Source organism: Rhinichthys klamathensis, unplaced genomic scaffold, assembly GCF_029890125.1.
Source record: "Rhinichthys klamathensis goyatoka isolate OS25496 unplaced genomic scaffold, OSU_Roscu_1.1 h1tg000098l_1, whole genome shotgun sequence".
Taxonomy (NCBI): domain Eukaryota; kingdom Metazoa; phylum Chordata; class Actinopteri; order Cypriniformes; family Leuciscidae; genus Rhinichthys; species Rhinichthys klamathensis.
Genome location: NW_026606637.1, coordinates 966,573 through 988,578, shown reverse-complemented (window position 1 = coordinate 988,578; position 22,006 = coordinate 966,573). Strand labels below are relative to the sequence as shown.

The 22,006-nt window shown below is 40.0% G+C and overlaps 1 protein-coding gene across 2 annotated transcripts in view; it reads right to left on the bottom strand.

The window, feature by feature from the left end:
• Nucleotides 1-8,578: 8,578 nt before the first annotated feature.
• gdf11 (growth differentiation factor 11) overlaps nucleotides 8,579-22,006 on the bottom strand; it is a 106,545-nt gene continuing 93,117 nt past the window's right edge. Inside the window, exons 2-3 of one of the 2 annotated variants that reach the window (XM_056252645.1) lie at nucleotides 9,791-10,164; nucleotides 8,579-8,959 (exon numbers count right to left, since the gene is read on the bottom strand). In XM_056252645.1, the coding sequence (XP_056108620.1) occupies nucleotides 8,579-8,959; nucleotides 9,791-10,164 (755 nt within the window). The remainder of the gene's footprint in view (nucleotides 8,960-9,790; nucleotides 10,165-22,006) is intronic. The other variant, XM_056252646.1, reaches the window with a different exon arrangement.

Genomic DNA, 22,006 nt, shown 5'->3' with positions numbered 1-22,006 from the left:
GGCAGCGCTTCTACTGGCCACGCTTGACCTCTGATGTAGCCCAGTGGTATCGGGAGTGCGAAAGGTGTCAGGTCGCCAAGGATACGCAGCCGGTTGCCCGCAGCTTTATGGGTCATTTATTGGCCTCCAGGCCAAATGAAATCCTGGCCATTGATTTTACACTGCTGGAACCATCTCGCTCAGGACTGGAAAGTGTCTTGGTGATGACTGTCTTTACAAAGTACACCCTTGCAGTCCCCACTCGAGACCAGCGAGCTGAGACTGTGGCTCGCACACTAGTGGCGGAGTGGTTCTACAAGTTTGGTGTCCCTGGTCGCATTCATTCTGACCAGGGCCGCAGTTTTGAGTCTGCCCTAATACAACAGCTTTGTAGTCTTTATCAGGTCGAGAAGTCCCGCACTACGCCATACCAACCGGCCGGCAATGGGCAGTGCGAACGTTTTAACAGCTCGTTGCACAATCGACCTGACATGCAGGTCGTGTTGCTTCTTACGACGATCTGCCGCTACCTTTAAATGCTCTTGGGCCCCTTCAAAGGCCACCAGCAACCTGGTTTGGTGCTCCAACACCCACTCATTCACGCTACCAGACCCTATCGCTTGGCTTCTACCCAAAAGAAAATCAATAGGGAGCCTTGGCTCTTGGCCAAACATCAGGAAGTAAGGTGACTCACCAGTCGCTTGATGAGGGGTGGTATTATAACAGAAAAGCACTTGAGGGAGAGCATCAAGCGACTGGTGAGTCACCTTACTTCCTGATGTTTGGCCAAGAGCCAAGGCTCCCTATTGATTTTATTTTGGGTAGAAGCCAAGCGATAGGGTCTGGTAGCGTGAATGAGTGGGTGTTGGAGCACCAAACCAGGTTGCTGGTGGCCTTTGAAGGGGCCCAAGAGCATTTAAAGGTAGCGGCAGATCGTCGTAAGAAGCAGCACGACCTGCATGTCAGAGATGCACCATTGGGGGAGGGTCAATTGGTTTACCTTCGGGATTATGGCGTGAGAGGGCGCCATAAGATCCAGCACCTGTGGAGCCCAGTGGTGTATCAGGTGGTGAGAGCACCACAGGCAGGTGGGTCCGTGTACACAATTGCACCAGTGGATGACTCAAGTAGGGTAAAACGTGTCCACTGCTCTTTGTTGAAGACCCGTGTACGTAGGGATTCTCCTGCTGAAGTTTCTACAGGTGGCCCTTTGGTGGTCAAGTCAGTACCATCAGAGGAATCGCCATCTGATGAGGTCGATCTGTGGGTTTTGGTACCTGAAACTCCACAGGCTGCCAGTGGGTTGGCACTAAGGGATTCAGTGTCATTACCGGCCCAAGCTCCTCGATGGTTAACCGAGAATATTGACCCTACAGCTTTAGTGGCCCCTGGACAGCCTGGTGTGGCTCCTCTGGATCCAGAGTTGGTAATGGAACCCCTAACTGTAGATCAACCTGGGAATAGTGAGATTGCCTTGCGACGGACGGGGCGAGCTTATGCTGGTCATCATTCTAATCGACACCACCTCCCTCGGACAACGGAAGTTGTGAGGGGTGGTGCCTCTATGGTTTCCTCTGTGTCGAATTCTGTCTCTGCCCTCTTTAGGCCCTGGCACTAGGTCATTTCTTGGGGTGAGTGGCAGTTGGTCCATCGTCGGGGCGACGTTGCAAGAGCTAGGGGTAGATTGTGGCAGGGCGGATTAGATCCCGCCCTATTAATTGTGGTGAGTGATGGGTGTGACAGCCTATCGGCAGTCATCCCTGGCATATTTAAGGCGGAGTTCAGGCCACCTGGTTATGTGTCATTGTCACCTTTGTTTGGGTGCGCGCGCATCTCTGCTGGAGGTATGTAGATAGCTGTTTGGCTAATGTTGCTGCTAGTACACATGCACTATTAAAGTGGAAATGTATATGTGTTAGCCAGACTAGGGTCTGGATTTGTGCGACGTCGCTGTTGGGTGCAGGCTGTCCTCATCACAGGTATGTTACTGCTAACGGATTACTGTTAGTTTTGGTTTGATCTCTGGTAACCTATGTTTCCATCATAGTACAGCTTATGTGTTTGGTCAGATGGAACACCGGTACAATTGCGGTTTGCCTAATATGAACGAGGCTGTGAGTAGCTGAGTCTTCTGTGGGTCTAGCGATCTAGCATTGGAAAGGTACATTTAATCACTGATTTTTACGGGTTGTTTTTTTTTATTCATTCATTAATTGTTTGTTTTCTTTAGTGCATCAAGCTGTTTGTGAGCGGTTCATCTCGGTGGACTGCGGCGCAAAATGCTCCATAGACAACGTCGTTAAGACTGCACTGTTTTGTTCTGCTGCCATAAAACGATCACATAGTAGGGTTAATTATTTTGATGCATGACTTGTTTTATTTTCTTTAGTTTATTTTTAAGTGCTGTTAATTGTGTAATTTAGCCCCTACCTTTTGTAATATTGCCACCAGCAGTTTGGTTATTTTGCTCTTTGATCAGTGCTTTTCTTAAAGACTTTGCAGAAATGAGCTACATTCTGTTTTGGATTTGTTTTCTGTGATTTTAATTCATTGTTCTCATTTTGTATTTCACTCTATTTCTTCTGTTTTATATAGCATTTGGCTGCTCTAATGTTTATGCTGAACTGGCAGTCTGATGTGAACTCCTTGGGAAACACTAGCCGGTTTAACTTCTGTGACCAATAATCTGCCAAGTGTTGGCTTCTTTTATAGTTAGAATTTGTTCTACTATAATTTGTGGATACAGGTGTCTGCAGCTAATTGTGAAATTATATTGTGTCTTTTTTTGTTTCTTTCAGAAGCTGAAGGCCCCCGGTGTAGGGAAGCTAGCTGTTTGTGCCCTTTCTGGTGGTGGTGTTTCCCTCACAAAGTATTTTTTTCCGTTGGCACCTGCGTTTCTTTCACTTAGCTAGTGTGAGAGTGTTTGTGAGGAGTGGAGTTTGGTGATTGGTGTGGTCTTAGGATACTCACTGCCCAGCTAGCTCCCTACGGGTAAGCCTCAGCCTGAAAGTGTGTTTTTGTTTTGACGCACACTGAAGTAGTGTAAAACTCTTGCTCCTCCGGAGTCAATAGTTTTTTTTTATACTCATTTAAAATGAGTAGGATTGTGAAAATATAAAGTATTTTTGTATTCCGATTCACGTCTCTTGTCCTCTGTGGTAGCGAACCTGTGTGTTCTTGTGAAATTTCCCCGTTCAGTGAAACGGGTGGCGTAGTCTGCTTCTTTTTTTTTTTTTTTCTATACTTTTCCCATAAGTGTAACTTTTGCCCTACCCCCACCTCGCCACATTCAGATAACTGCATTAGTTAATATGAACTAACAATGACAAAAATAATTCTAAAGCATTTATTAATCATGGTTAACGTTAATTTCAGCAATAAACAAATTGCTCATTGAAGTGAGCCATAATCCTCCAGATGTCTTTTCCTAGCTTGTCAGATGCACCATGTTGGCATAGTATGTAAAAAAGGAGCAGTCCTTTTGTAAGCTAAATAAAGTATTTATTGTACAAAAAAGTGATCAAACAACAAACAAGGACAGAAATAAGGATGAACAAGTTTTCTTCTTTGCAATGAAAACCAAACTACTTTATAATTAATTTCTCTACACAATATAAAGAGTGGCTGAACACGACTGAAAAGAGTAGGTAAATCTTCAAAGCAGAGTCTTTCAACACTATGTAATGTAAAATGTTTTCATTTGGATTTTTTTTCTCACAATTACAGATCACAATTATTTTTCCCCCCACATATTGTATGACAAAAAACATTGAGAACATTATATTATACAGAGGTTTCAAATCGTAAAACTTAGGGTGATGGCTTGTGATCTCCATATACTTACCATACTTTGTGTCCTTAAAGGACTTTAATATAGAGACCCTGTGGTATTTTAGAAGACTTGTACATCGTTCAAATAATATTGTTCTAAAAAACATTGACAATAGTCATAATGTTTTAAACAACATTGACAGAACTGAAATGGCAAGAGTAAAAAAATTGTTGTGATTACATGCATTTGTATTTTGACCATTAAAATAGAGGATTTTGGCTCTTGAGATATTATCAAATTTGTCAATTTTCATTTTATAGCAAGACTTAAAACTGTTTGATGAGGTAGTTTTTACTTATTTTGTGATTGATTTAGTTTTCAGTAGAGATAATTACTTACTGAAAATGACTAACTGATCATTACTTTTGTTACCTGCATTCTCATGATGCATGGCCACTTTTATTTGAGCCACAAACAATAGTTGCTGAAAATTTAGAACTTAATGAGGTGTCATCTAGTGTGCTAAGGCTTTAGAGTTCAGTTTTGTGGATTTTATAGGATTACAAAACAGAACCTCTTTAAACTCCAGGCTTAGACCAGTTTTGACATTTTAGATATGGTTTGTCTTAGAGGGGGGCAACCATTAGTCGCTGCTTCAGCAGAATGATTTCAAAGAGGATAAAAACAGATACAGTATAATGGATGGACCCTAAACTCCTTAGACATTTTCAGTTATTAAAATCCATCTACAAATTCTTGTGCTTGAAAAGGTCAAATACAAATGGAGACAACAACATGATTCCTCTTGCCATTTACTTCCCATAGTGCAAAATTTATTGTTGGTAAGTGGAGTGCCCAAAATAATCTTTTACCCTTCAGCACCATCCCACCCCACCCCCTTTTTTTCTTTTCTGTTATATACATATATTACTTTGATTTATTGTAAGAAGGCTCCTCCTTTATCCAACATCATAGTGCTTTTGTTTTCAACAAAGGAACATCTTTGAAGAATAGAAAAAGTTCCCTTTCGATTGGGTACTAGCACTGCGTCCTCTAGAGGACACTATGGGGAATGCATCCGGCATGACCGGTGTCTGAATCACGTATCTAAAAGGGACAACTACATTGGCCGGCGACAACCTATGACGTCATTACTGGTGTGACCGTGAGTATCAAAGGGCACCTGAGGAACATGTCGTCCTCTTCTTTCTCTTCAAGATCCATTTGTTTGAAGTACATGTGAAGGAGCATGCATGTTTTGTTCTCAAGGGAGCTGATTGCGTGCATTGTGAAGATTTCTCAATAAAAAGCTCAGTTTGCGCCGTCCCTATTCTCGAAGGATATGGGATGTGCATTTGTGTGGAATGTATTTGACTAGGTATATGCATTCACGGGAGGAGTTAAACAAGAACTTTTCCTCTTTGGGCTCCTATTGTTGGCTCAAATATAGCTACTTCTCAATGTGTTGTTTCTAGTTAGAGGCAGAAAGAGTGTAGTAGTCAATATAATATCAATAATGGGGTTGTGGGAAGTTATGGCCTGTGCCACGTAGAGATTGTGATTGGTTTTTGCGGTGCGAGAGATGTGAGATCGCTCGTGGCAAACTTTGAAGGCAATTTCTGTCTTGACATAACTGTCCCGCTCCTTTGAGCCTTCTGTTTCCCATTTGATCTATACGGTGAGGCAAAGAGATCATAAGAGAAACCATATTCGGCCCGCATTTATCCTTTTATCACAATAGAATAAGTAAATGTGAAGGGATTGCATGAGCATGGAGATGTCAATGCCTCAATACTATTTTTCATTGGTTGAGGCCTCATTGAAGGCTCTGATCCTGCCAGTTAGATCTTTATGATACTACATCACTCCTGAATGGCAGGACATATGCCCCCTCCCCCTAGAGCTCCGTATAGACAGGACTATCAAGAAGTAAGTCTCTTTGTGAGCCTCCTTGGTGAAACCTAGAGCTTGATACAGGTAGTGTTAGAGTTCTCTTGAGAGCCTCAGAGGTTGTTCTTTTGGTGTAGGTGTGTCGAGTTGTGTAGGCTTCCTCTCATTTTAGAGAGTCGTTCTGTTGAGGCCCCTGATCCCTGGAGCTCTGCATAGGTAGTTTTTCAAGATGTGGGGCTTTTTATGAGCCTCCTTGGTAGATGGTCTTCAGTGTAGAGTGAAGTTAGCCCTCCTCTCATTTATGAGTAATTTTTTAGGCTTGCATTCTTAGAGCTCTGCACAGATAGTAACACAGGAAAGTCTGTACTGTCTTCAGAGTTAAGTGTCTGAAGTTATGTCTCTTCTTGTTATAAAGAGTAATTTTGGTAGGCCTCGGCTCTCCAGAGCTCTGCTTAGACAGTATTACCATACAGACAGTATGGCTCTGGGAACCTCTTTCGTGAGAATTTCTGGCGTAGAGTGTAGTTAGGTTTCCTCTCGTTTTAGAGGGTCATTTTTCGGAGGCCTCCACTCTCTTAGAGAGAGCTACGTACAGACAGTAGTACTGAAGTTGTAGTCTTTGAGTGCCTTCTCAGTTAACTGTTTTTAGGGCTGAGTGTCATTAGGCCTCCTCTCATTTGAGAGAGTCGTTTTGGTGAGGCCTCCTCTCCTAGAGCTCTGTAAAGACAGTAGCAATAAAGGTGTAGGCTCTTTGAGAAGCCTTCTTGGTCTGAGTGACAACAATGGGAGTGTTGTCTCTCATTCTAGAGAGTCGTCCTGCTGAGGCCTTAGCTCCCCAGGATTGCGCACAGACAGTGTTGTCAAAGTGTATGGCTCTTTGGAAATGAGGCTCTTTGATAAGACTGTCTCTGGCATAGAGTGTGGTTAGGCCTCCTCTCGGTTTAGAGAGTAGTTTTTGCTGAGGCTTCTGCTCTTTGAGCTCTGTTTAGCTTGTATGGTTAGCGCAGTAGTACTCCCCTTGCTTTTGAGGGTCGTAATGCAGAGTTCTTCGCTTCCTAGAGCTCTGTTCGACAGTTATATCAAGCTGAATGACTCTGTGAGCCTCCTTGATGAGCTGTTCTCAAGGTAGAGTCTGGCTAGTACTCCCCTCGCTTTAGAGGGTTGTTAGGCAGAGAACTCTGCACCCAAGAGCTCAGTGCACTTACATTAACAAGTTGTTAGGCTCTGAGAGCCTGAGCTTATATTGATGTATAGATCCTGGATAGCCCTCTTGGGCCGTGTAGAGTCTTTACTTTCCAGGATTGTCGTCTCTGGATTCTGGTGTGAAGTGATATTGTCTCTAATAATGAAATCCCTTCTCGTTGGGAGCCTCTGTGTTAGTGCTAAATCTAGAGATTCAGCTTAGGCAAAACCAGGTGCCCTTTTATACTCACGTCGCACTGGTAATGACATCATAGGCTGTCGCTGGTCAATGCAATTGTCGCGTTTAGATACTACGTGCTTCAGCCACCGGTCATGTCGGAAGCATTTCCCATTGTGTTCTCTAGAGGACGCAGTGTCTCGTTCCCCTTCTCAGGGAACCATGGTTACATGAGTAACCTGAGACGTTTTCTATTCTACCTTTCCCCTTCTCCATCCTTTACTTTTTCAGCACTCCTAAACAAGTTTACTGTACCATTAAAGGTTGGTAAGGGGCAGGAATGATATTTGATTAAATACAGAAAAAGTTAAATGAAATGATTTTTCTCTAAATTGCAGACACTGATTCAATAAGTGTCTTATCTACACAGGATAGAGCATTATAGTTGTGATCCACATTGACATCTGTTCTTTTATATTGATGTAAATACCTTTGCCAGCATAGGGACCTATACTCCACTGTATTCAGCACAGCTGAAACCTCAGCTGTATTCAGTACAAGTGAATATAGCCATGAACATGTATTATTTTGTTTTACCTTGACACTGATTTATTGATACCAGACTTTTAAGGCAGAGTTTATATAAGCAGAGAAGACATTTCTAAAAATAGCATTCATGTAAAATTATAGGTCATGGGAAACATTATCTTTACACAAATTACTATTTAATTACTGTGTGTGACACTCTAGACATGTGTGACATTATCTTTTTAAATAAGCTATTTTTGTTATTTTCGTTAAGATGATTTTGTCCATCGCATATGATGAAACACATTAATAGTGCTACAAGCACTATTAGATATGTTCCTTTTCTCCTTGTATAATAATTCCTAATAAAAATTCTTCCTTTCACTTCCCTTTTCATTTTGCTTTTTACAAAAAAAAGTAAAAAGAGGATCAAACTAGTTGTGAATGTGTACCTAGATTATTGAGAATGTCACACCATAGTGGTAGCAGCGTTAGTGGAGGGGTCGCATGTGTCTGCTGTCATTTCTTCAATGGATAACATTTGCTTTGAAGTACATTAAAAAGACATGGAGGAAACCTAGAATAAGTCTTAGTATGCTGGCACAAAATATTTTTCACAACTTGTGTGTGTGTGTGTGATCTTCCAGTGTGTCCTAACCAGCTAATTCAACAAGTTTCCAGCATCAAGTATTTTTTCTGTTCTCTCTAAATGTGGAATACTGCACAAATTAACAAAATATTGGCCAATGAGAATATATTTGCTGCAGAGCAGGATTTTGGACCTATGAATCTCTTTGAATGTGGCCAGAGCTACCCATCGCAATGCATCAAAAATGAAAACTATGCAACCAAGTCTTGTTGCGTGTAAGAATTGTTTGTAAAACAAACATTTAGATTCAAATTGAGAAATCGTATTAGGATTTATCCTGGACCGTTCTGCTGGACTTGCGAAAGAAACTACAAATGTGTTTTTGTTTTCTGTACATTTTGTAGTATTCTTTCCAAAGAATGTAAGGAAAATTTAAGGAAATTGTAGAGACATGCAGATTCTATGAACAGCCACAACGGTCCACCACCATTCCTGGGATTTTGCCATGGATTATCTGCTGTTTATCATTGAAGTAGAGCATGTTTATTGGCGACATCTTTGTGGGTGTGCAGCATGGCCCTGCTGAGCCTCTGGGATTAGCATGCTGCACCAGATGAGTATGTGGGTACTTCTGCATGAACATGTACTCACACTGGCCTGAGCAGTAGTTTGCCTTGTAACGTTTAGGTGCAATGATCCAGTCCCAGCCAAAAGCTTCAAAGTCAACTGTGAGTGGGTAGCGACAACAGCGGGATTCTGTGGAGTGTTCATCACAGTCAAGACCCAGATTCCTTCGTGATCGCTTGGTGGTTTCAAGAACCTTGACCTCCAGGAACGGCTGCTGGAGATTAGGGGAGGAAGAAGACATACAGAAATGGGTCAAGCCGCTGGGACAAAAAAATTGAAAGTTTTACATGAATGGTTGTAACTCCAAAACTTTTTTTGAAACGATTAATTTGAGTCAATTTAAATTCGAATCAGGTTTTATCAGGACTTTAGCCTCGTCAGCATTTGAATCAGTACTTTGCACCTTGTATAAACAGTCTCTCTTGTATTGAGTCTCAAATGTATGTCAATGACTGCTTTTGATCAGAACGTGTGATGATATTTAAGAACTATCACTGAACAATTACATTTCAGTCTTTTCCTCACACAATGGAAATATATGGCTTCAGAAGAATTTGAAAAACTGAGCAGGTGTATGGACAAATTTTATTGTGGTTTTTGTCTTTTTTAGAGTTTATTTATAAATCACCATCATCTCTTCTTGGATCCTTGTTATGGAAAATAGATGAATGAAATGAAATATACTTTATTGTCCCCAGTGGGAAAATTTGGTGTGGACTCAGTATTCAAAGTTTTAACATCACCTGTTACTCTTAAAATAATCCTAAAATACAGTACACCACAATACAGACACAGAACACCCTTATGGGGAAAAATCACTTGTCCTTATTTAACAATTTGATTGATACAGGCACAAACAAGTATTCTTCCAAAGAACATTTTTAAACTTCTGAAATAAGAAAACTAGTAGAATGATTAGGAATGCCAAAGCTGTCATTTATTTGCATGGATGATTGTTCGATGAACAAAAATGTTAAGATTACAACATTTTCTCTGAAACAGAAATCTCTATTTTTAATAGTCTAGCAGGTCTAAGGGTCCTTACCAGTCCTTCTTCTCCAGGCCGCAGAGACGTCACAGCCAGGTCGTTGCCACTCTCGTCATAGGCGTTTATATCAATGCCCCAGTTTGTATGGGGCTGCTTGAACCAGTTCTGCAACACATGTTTGAAATCAATGCTCTGCCAATGACCCGCTTGAGAATTGAGCTCGATCTTGAGTGACCGGATGCGGATGTGTCTGCTTCCTTGCTCAGTGATAGGTTTAAGGCGAAGGATCTGTAGGTAAACAGTGGAAGTTTGCTGTAGTGGCCGCAGATAAACCCACAGCTGGGCTTTCAGGACCTTGGTAAACATCAGTTTTGGACTGAACTTGAAGAAACAACAGCTGGGTTTCCCATCCACCTGCACCAGAGGTTCAGCTGAAGGAAACAAATAAAAATACCATTAATCACTGAACCCTTACGAAAAAGAAGTATACTTCAAGTTCATTTTATAAAGTATACTTAAATAATGTTCAAGTATATTTTTAAGTATAATTATGTAGTAGTAAGTATACTAATGTCAATATGTACTAGTAAACTTGTAAGTGTACTATTTTAATACCGCTTGGGACTAAATTGGCCCACTTTTAGTATATAAAAGTATGGGCCCTATCTTGCACCCGGCGCAAATTACTTTGTACACTGACGCATGTATCATTCCTATTTTGCACCCGCGCAAAGCGAACTTTTCCCTCCACAGACACACGTCGGTTAACTAAGAAATACACTTGCGCTCCCCGGGGCGGTTCAGCGCAAAGAGTAGGCGTGTTCCGGCGCAAACTTTCCCTCATGCTATTTTGCTGTTCTATAAAACAATTGTGCCACTGAGCAGAAAAAACCTAGTCTAAAGTCAGTGGCGCGTTGCGCGTTGTTCATTATGCTATTTTAAGGGCGCATGCTAGGCCATAATCAATGTAGCGTGTCCACAACACGCATACACTTTGATTCGCTCATCTAAGCAGCAGTTTTCATTTTTGCAAATCATACATTATTACGATAGATAGATAGATAGATAGATAGATAGATAGATAGATAGATAGATAGATAGATAGACAATTTATTATAAAAGCATACATGTAGCTTACACATTTACCCAAATTATCATACGCCTGTTTAACAGAAGTTAATTTGGGTGGGTTTCTCCATCCCCAATGTCACTTCTCTGTGTTTTACGGCCCTGACGAGAACGTTGCTCTCCTCGGCTGTGAACCGCTCCTGGCGCGCGCCTGGCAAATCCGCCGTTATAATAGGAATCCGCTTTAGAACAAGCGCGCCTGCTCTTAAAGGGAATGTGAGATGACGCTCTGATTGGTTTATTTCACGTTACGCCCAAACCACACCTATGAATAATGAAGCTACTTCAGACCAACCCCTTTTAGATTTGTGCCTGGTGCAAGAGTCTTTTATCCCGCCGGGAAAATAGCAACGGCGCCGGGATCCGCCCACAAAGTTACTTGCGCTTTGCGCTTTGACACTTGCGTTTCAGATCGTTAAAATAGGGCCCTATATGTTTAAGTGTACTATAAGTGTAACATTAGTAAACTTCAAGTGCACAACTAGTTCATAATTACGTTTCTCATTTGTACTGCAAGTGAACTTATGGGTATACTAGTAGTTTACTATTTTAATACTTGTAGCAAATTTTTAGTTTATGAAAGTACACTTTGAAGTATACTCTCAGTAAACTACTAGTTTTCTTTAAGTGAACTTAACATTATACTTATAGTTTACTATTTATATATTATTTTTGCACTTGCAGTAGGCCTATACTACTATGTTCAAATGTTATTTTTTATACTTGAAAAATACCTTTAACTGTTCTTTAATTTTAAAAACATTTTATTAGCTTCATGCATCCTCTTTTATCAACACTTGAATGTTGGTAAGTTTAATAAAGAATGGCAACATTTTAAACAAAAAAGTTGAAAAAAAATCTCATTTTTGTTAAAGACTACGCCTTGATCAGATTCAGAACGATGATCAAAACACAGATGGAGTAGATCGAGTCCAACACCCCCAAAGCTTCACAGTCGTTTTCTCTTCATGTGTAACGCTTCATTTCATTTGGTAACATTAAGCAGTTTTGATTTACACGCTGTTTAATGTTTGATGATCACGTTATTTTACATTTGAGTGAGCAACCTTCTATCACTTGTTTCAGCTTCTTCTTCTCCTGTGTTTTGATCCGGAGATTCTGTACTAGAAGATGTGTCATAGAGCCCCCTACCATATAACAGTGAAAACATGGATAGCTGGAAAATTCAGTCAATGGCGGGGAAAGTGTAAAGTAGAATTAAAGTAAATTCCTATGTACACCAGTGGACTAGCCTACACAAAAATTCAGATACTCAGAATTAGAAACTGCTTTATATCAATATTTTAATCAATATTTTCAAACAATGTAAGTTTCATAAGACTGTATATGAAAAACTATGTAAAAAAGTATATTTAATGGCTACTTTATCAAAAGAGTTAACACAGTGTACTTTGAATACTTAATTATACTTTTAAGTATATCTCTATCAAAAGATTGAGTACAAGTACTCAAATATACTTGGACTTTTCTCTCAGTATAAGTCAAGTACACTTAAGTGTAATTTTAAGTATATTTCTGTGAAATACATAAAGTATATTTCTGAGAAGTATATAAAATGTAGACTGAAAGTATGCTTTCTTATTTTTAGTTGAAAAGAAGTATACTAATATAACACTTGAATAAACTTATTTTTCGTAATGGATTATTAGCGCTGTGTACAAGATCAGGTTCAGTTCCATGCTTATTTTATTTACTCTATAAGCTATTCCACCTGAAAGCTTGTTATAAACTTGAACATGTTAGTTTATAAGACAGTGTGTAATATTATGTTTTAAAAAAAAAATTAATAAGCTACTCAATCAAAATAGTAAACACAAGTACAAGCCAAGAATACTTAATTATACTTTTAAGTATATTTCGATCAACAAGTATAGGCCAAATATACTTAGACTTTTTTGTCAGTATAAGTCAAGTATACTTAAGTGCAATTTGAAGTATATTTCTGAGAAGTACATAAAGTATATTTCTGAGAAGTAAATGGTAAATGGTAAATTGGCTGCATTTATATAGCGCTTTCACAGACCCAATGGCCACCAAAGCGCTTTACATATTGCCTCACATTCACCCATTCACTCACTCATTCATACACCGACGGTGCATAAAAAGTAGACTGAAAGTATACTTTCTTATTTTTAGTTTAAAAGAAGTATACTAATAGCACACTTGAATAAACTTCTTTTTCGTAAGGGACGTCAAACAGCATGATACCAAAAAATCTAAAAATCTAAAATAGAATAAAACAAAAATTTGAACAGCTAGGCCAAGTTATGTCCATTAAAGGCATGTAATGAAATCTGCACTTTTAACAGGATCTTGGCACAAAGTATCTAGTCCATTTCAGAAATAGTCCATCTACTGAGGACACGTTTGCCTTACAGTTGGCCTTTACAGGTGTCATTCAAAAGATAGCACACTTTTTGGATGGAAGAAAAAAGGATCAGGGAAAACAACTGCGAAATTTAAGATTAAATATAATGGTAACAATTTACAAGAAGGTCTCATTTGTTAAAGGTGCAATGTGTAATATTTCTGAGGATCTATTGATAGAAATGCAATATAAGATCCATAACTATGTGTTCAGTAGTGTATAAAGACCTTACTCAATGAACCGTTATGTTTTTATTACCTTAGAATGAGACATTTATATCTACATAACCACGGGCACCCCCTTCTATGAAGGTCGACATATTGTGACGTCATGTTTCTACCGTAGCCGACAGCGAACAAACAGCGCTACAGAGCGCATTTCGTTCATACCTTGAAAGAAAAGCCGCAGACAGCTAGAAGCTAGCCATAGACACCGTGAGTAGTGACTTTTCCCTTGTCAGTGGTGTAAAATATGTAGTTGGATTGTTTCATGTAACTTAGTTCTTCTCCCTCGCTGTGTTATGGCTTTGACAATCAGCTAATTAGTACTATTGACTGCAAAACAGTAACGTTACAGGAGTCACCAACCCGTCGATCGCGGTCGACAAGTCGATATTGGAAGCATTTTAAGTCGATCACGAAGAGTTTTCAAAACCAGAGAAAAAAACAATATTTTTATACATTATTATTTATTAATTTGTGTGTAGTAAATGGTGTCTAGGGGATGCGGAGACGCGCACGCTGTTACAATCACGTCATTTTTGCCGCGAGCACCTTTGCGCTCATGCGGACGCGTCGAGTATAAACAATGCTTTACGCTTTAACCAGCTCAGTCACAGCCCTACAGCATAAAAGCTCATATTAGCCAGCTAAACTTTTACAACCCTGTTAGAAAAAATATGTAGTTGGATAGTTTCATGTGGTTCTTCTCTCTCGCTGTATTATGGTTTTGCTATGTGGGGAGAAATGTGCTGGTTACGTTCGTGAGACAATCAGCTGATTACTATTATTATATTAAATATTAAGACCTTTGATCCTCACCTGACTATGGCTTTGTAAACTTTATCCATGATGTGGTTTATAATGGACTGTGGTACAGAAACTTGGCTTACTCTGGCTATTCTCTGCTGTCTCAGACGACGATATGTTTGTCCCGTTTTAGCAACCGTAGCTTCTTCGAAAGGGAGGGGTGAGCAGTGGGCTGTGCCATTAGTGCAACTCGCAACCGAACCGCTAGATGCTGCTAAAATCTACACACTGCACCTTTAATCAACTGCTCATTCAACTCTAAAGGCTCATTCACACCAAGGACAATAACTATAAAGATAACGATATAGTTGTTCTCAATATTAAAGAATATTCACACTACAGCTATAATGATAACAGCACAGAGAAACGACTTTTGGATTCACTTTTAGAACTATTTTATCCAGCTGATGAACGATAAAAACATTGACAGCCAATCAGAATCCATCCTGCTGTAACAAGCTCAAACATTTAAAGAGCCAGACAAGCACGTGCTTAGAATAAACAGTGGACGCTAATATAGTTATCTTTATAGTTATCATGGTTGGTGTGAACGGGCCTTAACAGTAGTTTAATTTGAAAAGTGCCATAGATATGGATGATATGAATATATAGTAGATATGGACAGCATCCATTCCAACAGTAGCTTGTTAACAGTTTTGGGAGTAATGCATTACAAAAGTAATCATATTACAGTAATATATCACTGTAAAGCATTTTGCTGTAAAGCAGTAATATAAAGCATTACTAATAACATTAAGTGGTTTATTTTTTTTTTTTACGAATTTGCCAACACCGCAAAACAAACATTCCAGCAGCAGAGAAAATGAATTCCGCGGGTAAAATACTATGTCTGTTTCCTGTTGCTGGAATTCAATTCAATGGTTGAGCTGCATGCAGAGACAGATTCTACATTTGTGAGATTGACATTCTTCCATTATTTTCAGTTCGTCAGAGAAAAGGACAAGAACATAATAGTCAAGTGCAATCTAGTACACCGAGGTAACTCTCTACATCAAGAAATAGCATAAGTAACTACCTGGAAGAAATACCTGGACCGGTGCCACGCTAACACTATGCTAACTGAGAGAGCTGCAGGGTCGGAGAAGAGAAAGATTGTGGCAGATGAGAGCGCAGGCAAGACATAGCTACAAAAATTAAGTTTCTCTCGGTCTGCCATGCTGCTTGAACCCCTGCTTGAAAAGTGAAGAGACTCGTGACTGAGTATGTTGTGGAAGATATGCAGCCTTTGTAAACAGTAGAATTGCGGGCTTTTAGAAAGCTTGTCGGCAAAATCCCTGTCAACACCAGCAATGACAAGGTAAGCTAACATTGCTTTGGTTCATATACAGCAGGGTTAGACATTAACACTTGTCCGCTTGTCTGGAGTTCAACAAAGATTGCAGCAGAATCATAGCGCATCACACAGCAACACTCAACCGTGTTTTTATTACTGAATGATTCAGCATTTTGAATTTAAAAGATTCAATGACCCATCCATAAACAACTGCCTCCACCTAATGGTGGTTTCGTTTAAAAGTATCATTCTTTCCAAAATTTCTTATTTGTATATTCAAAAAAATATTTAAAACAATCTCACAACCTTATTTAAATCAGTTAATTTGATTGGTAACAACCCCTTATTATTCTAATGGTGGTGGAGGGTGATGGCAAGGTGGACTTCACAGTGTGCTTAACGCTGATGGTGATGATGCTCAGCACAGGCTATGTGTATTGCCTCCCCACCATAGATGCGCAGCCCACACACTTAATCTAACTGCCAACAATGAGGTTTATAAATGTCTAGCATCTAATCCAGAATCGAGGGCTGTGTATCGTAATGCTACAGCCAAATGTTCGGCGCTGTTGACAAAGGCCAGTCTCTCCACAGTTGCAAAAGGGTGCCTGTAAGAGGTCAGTGATAGAAAGTTGATTGTCCCCACAGTAACACGGTGGAACTCATTCTATGACACCTATGCTCTGATCACAGGAATGCCTCTCACTGACGCACTGGACATCCTACAAGGTGAGGACACTTGTTTTTATGGAAAGCTTCAATCAATGCTAGAAGTTCTACCAGAAAGACTGTGGAGAATAAATACTGTAACAATAAATACATTTATTGAAAACCCAGCAAGCAATAAAGTTCTTTGGCGTAGGCCCCGTCCATAGCTCGCAATCCGAGGGTCCGGACTCTGCATTTCCTGCCTGAAGACGAAGGCAGGGGCGCAGCCGACCCCCTGGGAGGTATAGGAAGGGACCATCCTGGTGATGGTGGGGAGGATGGAGGTGAATGAAAGCGTCAGCATCTGCGAACTCAAACATGTGTAAGTACTGGTCTTTTATACCGCAGTATTAGACACGATTGGATAGATGAGAAGGTAATAAGTGACGTAGCAATTGAGTCTTCCTGGCAGAACTTACGCTAATGCTTCCATTTCTCATGGACAAAACTTTAGCAACAAAAATGGCATATCGCAAATGACCACTGGGCTGCCTGAATTTATTGTGGGAGCAATCAAAACTCGATTTGCCGCAACAATTAACTCAAAAGAAGTGCTACTGGCCGCTGTCTCACTGCCCAAGTTCAAGTTGCGCTGGGTAAAAGAAGCAGCCAGAAGAGACCAAATCAATTTCCTACTCATGAAGGAGTGACGCTCCCTAACACCAGAACAGCCTGCAGCCCCGATGCCCCTCAACCTGTTGCTGTCGCCGCTAGCCCGGAGGACTTTTTTTCCTTTGATGAACATCCCAATGCCATGGCTGATGCACCACTATGTCAGTGGAAACTGGGGTAATGTCTTATATCAGTTTACCCCTACGATGGAAAGCCTGCAGCAGTTTCCAAGAATTAAAACAAAACAAAAAAACAACAATAAATAAATAAAAAGAAAATACAAAAAATCACACTCCGCTAAAATGCCCCATCAGCATCCATTGCAGCAGTAGAAAGACTTTTCAGTCTCGGCAGATGCTTCCAGTGCCTTGTCCTGATGCGCTTCAACAGATATTTCAATCAAGTGGGTAGTGGAATAGACTAGCCCCCCATAGAAAAATAAGTATGCTATAGATCTAGGCCATAAGTGTCTTCAAAGTTCTATTTAATTTACCAGCCTTGTTTGGCTGCATGCTACCTCTGTTGTACATTTGGCAGTAACTGCTTTCCTGTTTACCCTTATTTTTTAATTTCAGGTTTCCTATTTGTGTTTTTAATATAGCCGAGCTTACATTTTTTGTGAAGATGAAATGACTGAGCTATTTTTCCTATGATGCCTAATTGGCCCAAGTACTTTTATTTTATTATGTTTTTGTGTTCTTGAAAAATGTGCTAGCTCCACAGAGCCATTAGCTATAGGTTTAGCTATAAGTTATTTAAATTTTACCAGCCTTTGTTTGGTAGTCTATATATTTTAGGCATTGTTTGGCAAATAGCAGTGTTCCCCTGTTTGACCCGTTTTATTTATTAGCAATTATGTTTAGCCTACATGTTCATTTTTAAGTTGGACTGAAATGACTGAGCCATATTCCTTGAGCCATATTCCTCCCAGAGCACTTTTTGATTCTAGATAAAGCATAAGCTGTGTCCTTCCAATGCATGCCAAGTTTGTGCTGTGAACTTGAATTAAAAGAAAATAAAAAAAATAGAAAGAGAAAGAGGTTGTGCGTCTTGCCATGTCATTAGGCTATCGGTTGCATTATAGTGTGCTCTAGCTCTTTTCTGTTTTGGTATCTCTACCATAATTTACAAGACTTTTGTCTACTTTTGTGATTCTAACAGTGGTTGTATTGCGCCATGAGCCTCCTACACAGTCATTTTGCTATACCGCATCACCCTCCACTGGATGTATAATGAGCAGCAATAAACAAATTTTTAGCATTTCAGAATGCCTAGTAATACTTCTGTGGTTATTTTGGTGAAAGTAACTCAAAAGTAACGCAAACGCAGTGTAACGCATTACAATTCAGAGACAGTAATTGTGGCGAGCAGGACAAGGCCGAGGGCCGTGAGAGAGCAGAGCGAGGCCGGTGGCGTGATTACTGGCGTGATTACTGGCGTGATCACCTGCGTGACACACCGGTCTCTCACGGACCTAGGGCTCGTCCTGCTCGCCACAGTAATATTGTAATGTAACTAATTACTTTAAAATGACAGTAACTAGTAATATAGAATGTATTACATTTTGGAAGTAACTTGCCCAACTCGGTTAGTTAAGTACACATGGAACTGTGTACTTTCACTTCGGTCTGGTTTATTCTTGGTTTTGTGACAGAGCCCTGACACAAAATGTATCATCATGTCTTTGTGCAGCATGCGGCTTCGAGTGTGCTCGAGCTGTGAGCTTTCTTTTCCACCACAAAGCATGGTGTTCGGATCCCGCTACTCTTGTTTAGGTCAGTTTTGGTTCCGTGTCGGGGTTCGTACATTCATTGGACATTTGTCTCTTGGTGTGAGTGAACAGGTTGAGTGTTCAGTCACTCGCCATGCGCTCGTGTATTTGTAGGGTGCCTGGTTTGTTACCAGGCGTTCTTGTGTTGTCGTGTTCTATGTAGCATGTGGTTCATGTTTTAATTGGCCGCATGCTTTCATGTATTATGGCTTGAGTGAACACGCTGCTTGTGAGTAAGGGAGCTCTGATCAGGATTTTTGGAGCCGGTCACCGATCGTCGATCACAGGAAGCAGTATCTGCTAATACGATCACCGATACCAATCTATTATTATGTAGAATTATTTATAGGGATGCTCCAATCAGGATTTTTAAAGACATTCATTCAGGGCCTGAATTTCATTTTTGAAAAACGAGTGAATTCCCCCCATAGGTGACTCTTGTCGTTAATTTGAAAATCGTAAATTGGGGGTAGAGGGTCTTTTTTTTTTTACCCTCTACCATCTAAAATAGGGAAATTTTTAAAACAATATTTAATTATCTCACCTAAATGTTTGATCATGCAGTGCATTATTGTTTTTACAATGGGGCAATTGTTGCACAATAGCTTACATGCAAGCCTAGTTTCAAACTAGACAAGTAAACAGTCAGTAAAACAATAAGAAGAAATAAACAATTTACAAGCAGTTTTTTTCAGGCAGGTCTAACAGTAGTATTGAGGAAAGAAATAATAAAGATTTTTTTATAAAGAACCAAATGTAAAATAAACTGGATGGTCTTCCCTGAATAAATTAAATACAGATTAATTAATTTACTCACCCCCATGTCATCCAAAATGTCCATGTCTTTCTTTCTTCAGTCGAAAAGAAATTAAGGTTTTTGAGGAAAAAAAGGCGTGACTTAGTGGGAAGTACCGACCTAGTGTATACAAGTTTGGAGTAGGAGGATCGTTCAAAGTTATTGTATGTTGAATGACACATATTTATATGTATTTGTGTCAGTTTATTGTTTAAAATTGTTTACGTGTCCATATCCTGGATGTTAGTGATGTCACACGTGACCTTTCCAATGTGATGACGTAATGCGTCGCGCATCTCAGAGATAGTACAAGACTAGCTGTTATTTCATGCTAAACAAGATTCTAAAGCAATATAAGCTCGTCTTACAAACATTTCATACATAAATAAATAATTTACTTGAAAATATTGTTTTAGTCAATGACATCCATGCTAGTTTCTTCTCGGGAGGCGTATATTGTTGTAGTCGGCCTAATTTGCAGGGGTGTGGTTTGTATAACTGCGGGACGCAGACAGACCCTTCTCGTTTTGTTAAGCATTTTCATGATCATAATTTTTTTCATCAATGGATACTGCTGACGCTCGCAAATCATAGTAAAGTATCAACTCATTTTTATTCATTTTCATAACTCCTGACCAGGGCCTGAAATTAACACCCGACCACCTGCCAAATGCGGGTGAATTTTGCTATTGGCGGGTAACACTGTCAATCTACCTGCCACATTGGCAGGTAGCCAATGAGAATTGAGTGATTCATTAGGTTTTTTTTTTTACGTTTTCATTTTCATTGCGTTGGACCTTAGCTATAATGTGGCGGCACATTACTGGGGTAAAAAGGCCAGCTGAAACAAACAACCAACAAAAAGATGAGGATGAGTCAAAGAAAAGTAAAAGAAGACATTTTAATACAAATTGGTCAATTGGCGACAACGGCAAGGTTCGTGAGCGGCTGATTTATGACAGCGACTGTTGTTTCATAACGTTCATGCGATCAGAAAGAAGATGAGGCCTTTTCTGACTACGTTTGGATGTGCGAGTATTAAACTGTTGGTGAGATGGAATGAGATAATGTAACGCTGACGTAGGCTCCAGAACAATGACAGTTGCACAGATGTGTGCGTGTGCAACTGTAGTACATGTTGGGAGTTGGGAACCGGTGAGAAAATGTCCGGTACCCGGTAACTTTACCAGTAATAATATTAATTTAGTTCTGCTTAACGGTTCCTGAACGCTGTAACTAAAAGCTGTCAGGACCTAGCTGTCTACGTGACTAAATCAGCCATCAACACAGCCGCGGGTGATTTGTTTGCATACGAGCTGCGGTAGGTCTATAGATCTGTTGTGCGTGTGTGTGTCAAAATCAATGAATAAAAAGATTTTTTAAAAATGTATATTCTAAGTTATTATTACTTATATTGATTTCGTTAATAACTTGACAGCAGTTAAATGTGTACAAGTTAAAGAACAATATTGTGAAATTCCCGTTTTTCACCTTTAGGCTATGAGGCAAAAAAAAAAAAAAAGGCTGGTAAAAAGTCTCTGTGGCAGGTGAATTTTGATATCCACCTGCCACAGTGGCTGGTGGCCAAAAAAGTTAACTTCAGGCCCTGCTCCTGACACAAATTAAGACATAACTGTCACTTTAAGTTTCTCAGAATAAAATAGAGGTCAAATACGGAAGCTTGAGTCTTAGAACTTTTTAATGATGTATAGTTTGCCAAGGTTAAATCTAACAGTAACTTTAAACTAATTTAAACATAGAACGATTCAGTGCGTCAGCGTCCTCGTTAAGGTTAAAAGAGCTGACAAGCAGCTGTCCAGTCCTAATGCTCACATCCTTAACAAACATTTCCCTCAGCAAACACAAATGTTTTGAATGCTGGGACCTGCATGGGATGCTGGTTTGCTGGTCCTCAGCATGGGTAGTGTATGTGCTGTTGGACCAGCATAAGGTATGTTTTGCATGCTGGGACCAGCTTGGGATGCAGTGGCCTGTTGCATGAAGCCGTTTACAGTTGCTACCAAGTTTGAGATTTGTTTATGCAAATTCTGGTTTTACCAGCTCAAGAAGGTGGATTGGTTTTTAGCGAGGTTCATCGCCATGGTAATTTACGCTACATGGCTAACCTGCGCCAGAGCAGGTTTTATTCTGGGTTAGAGCAAACCAAAACTGGATCAATCTGCTGTGAGCAAAGTGACATATCTGATGGAATGAAGCCACTCCCCCTGTATCTCTCGCTCCAAATTAAAGTGTTCTTTTCTTGAAAGAAATGATATTTGATCTTAGTTACATGAGCTTAGTGCTGCATTTGATACCATCGACCACAACATTCTTTTAAATAGACTAGAAAACTATGTTGGCATTAGTGGAATTGCACTAGCATGGTTTAAATCATACTTATCTGACCGTTGTCAGTTTGTAGCAGTACATGAAGAGATATCTTCGGTGGCAGTGGCTCAGTGGTTCATGTAGGTTGTCTACAAACTGGAAGGTTGGTGGTTCAATCCCCGGTTCCACCTGACCAAGTGTCGAAGTGTCCATGAGCAA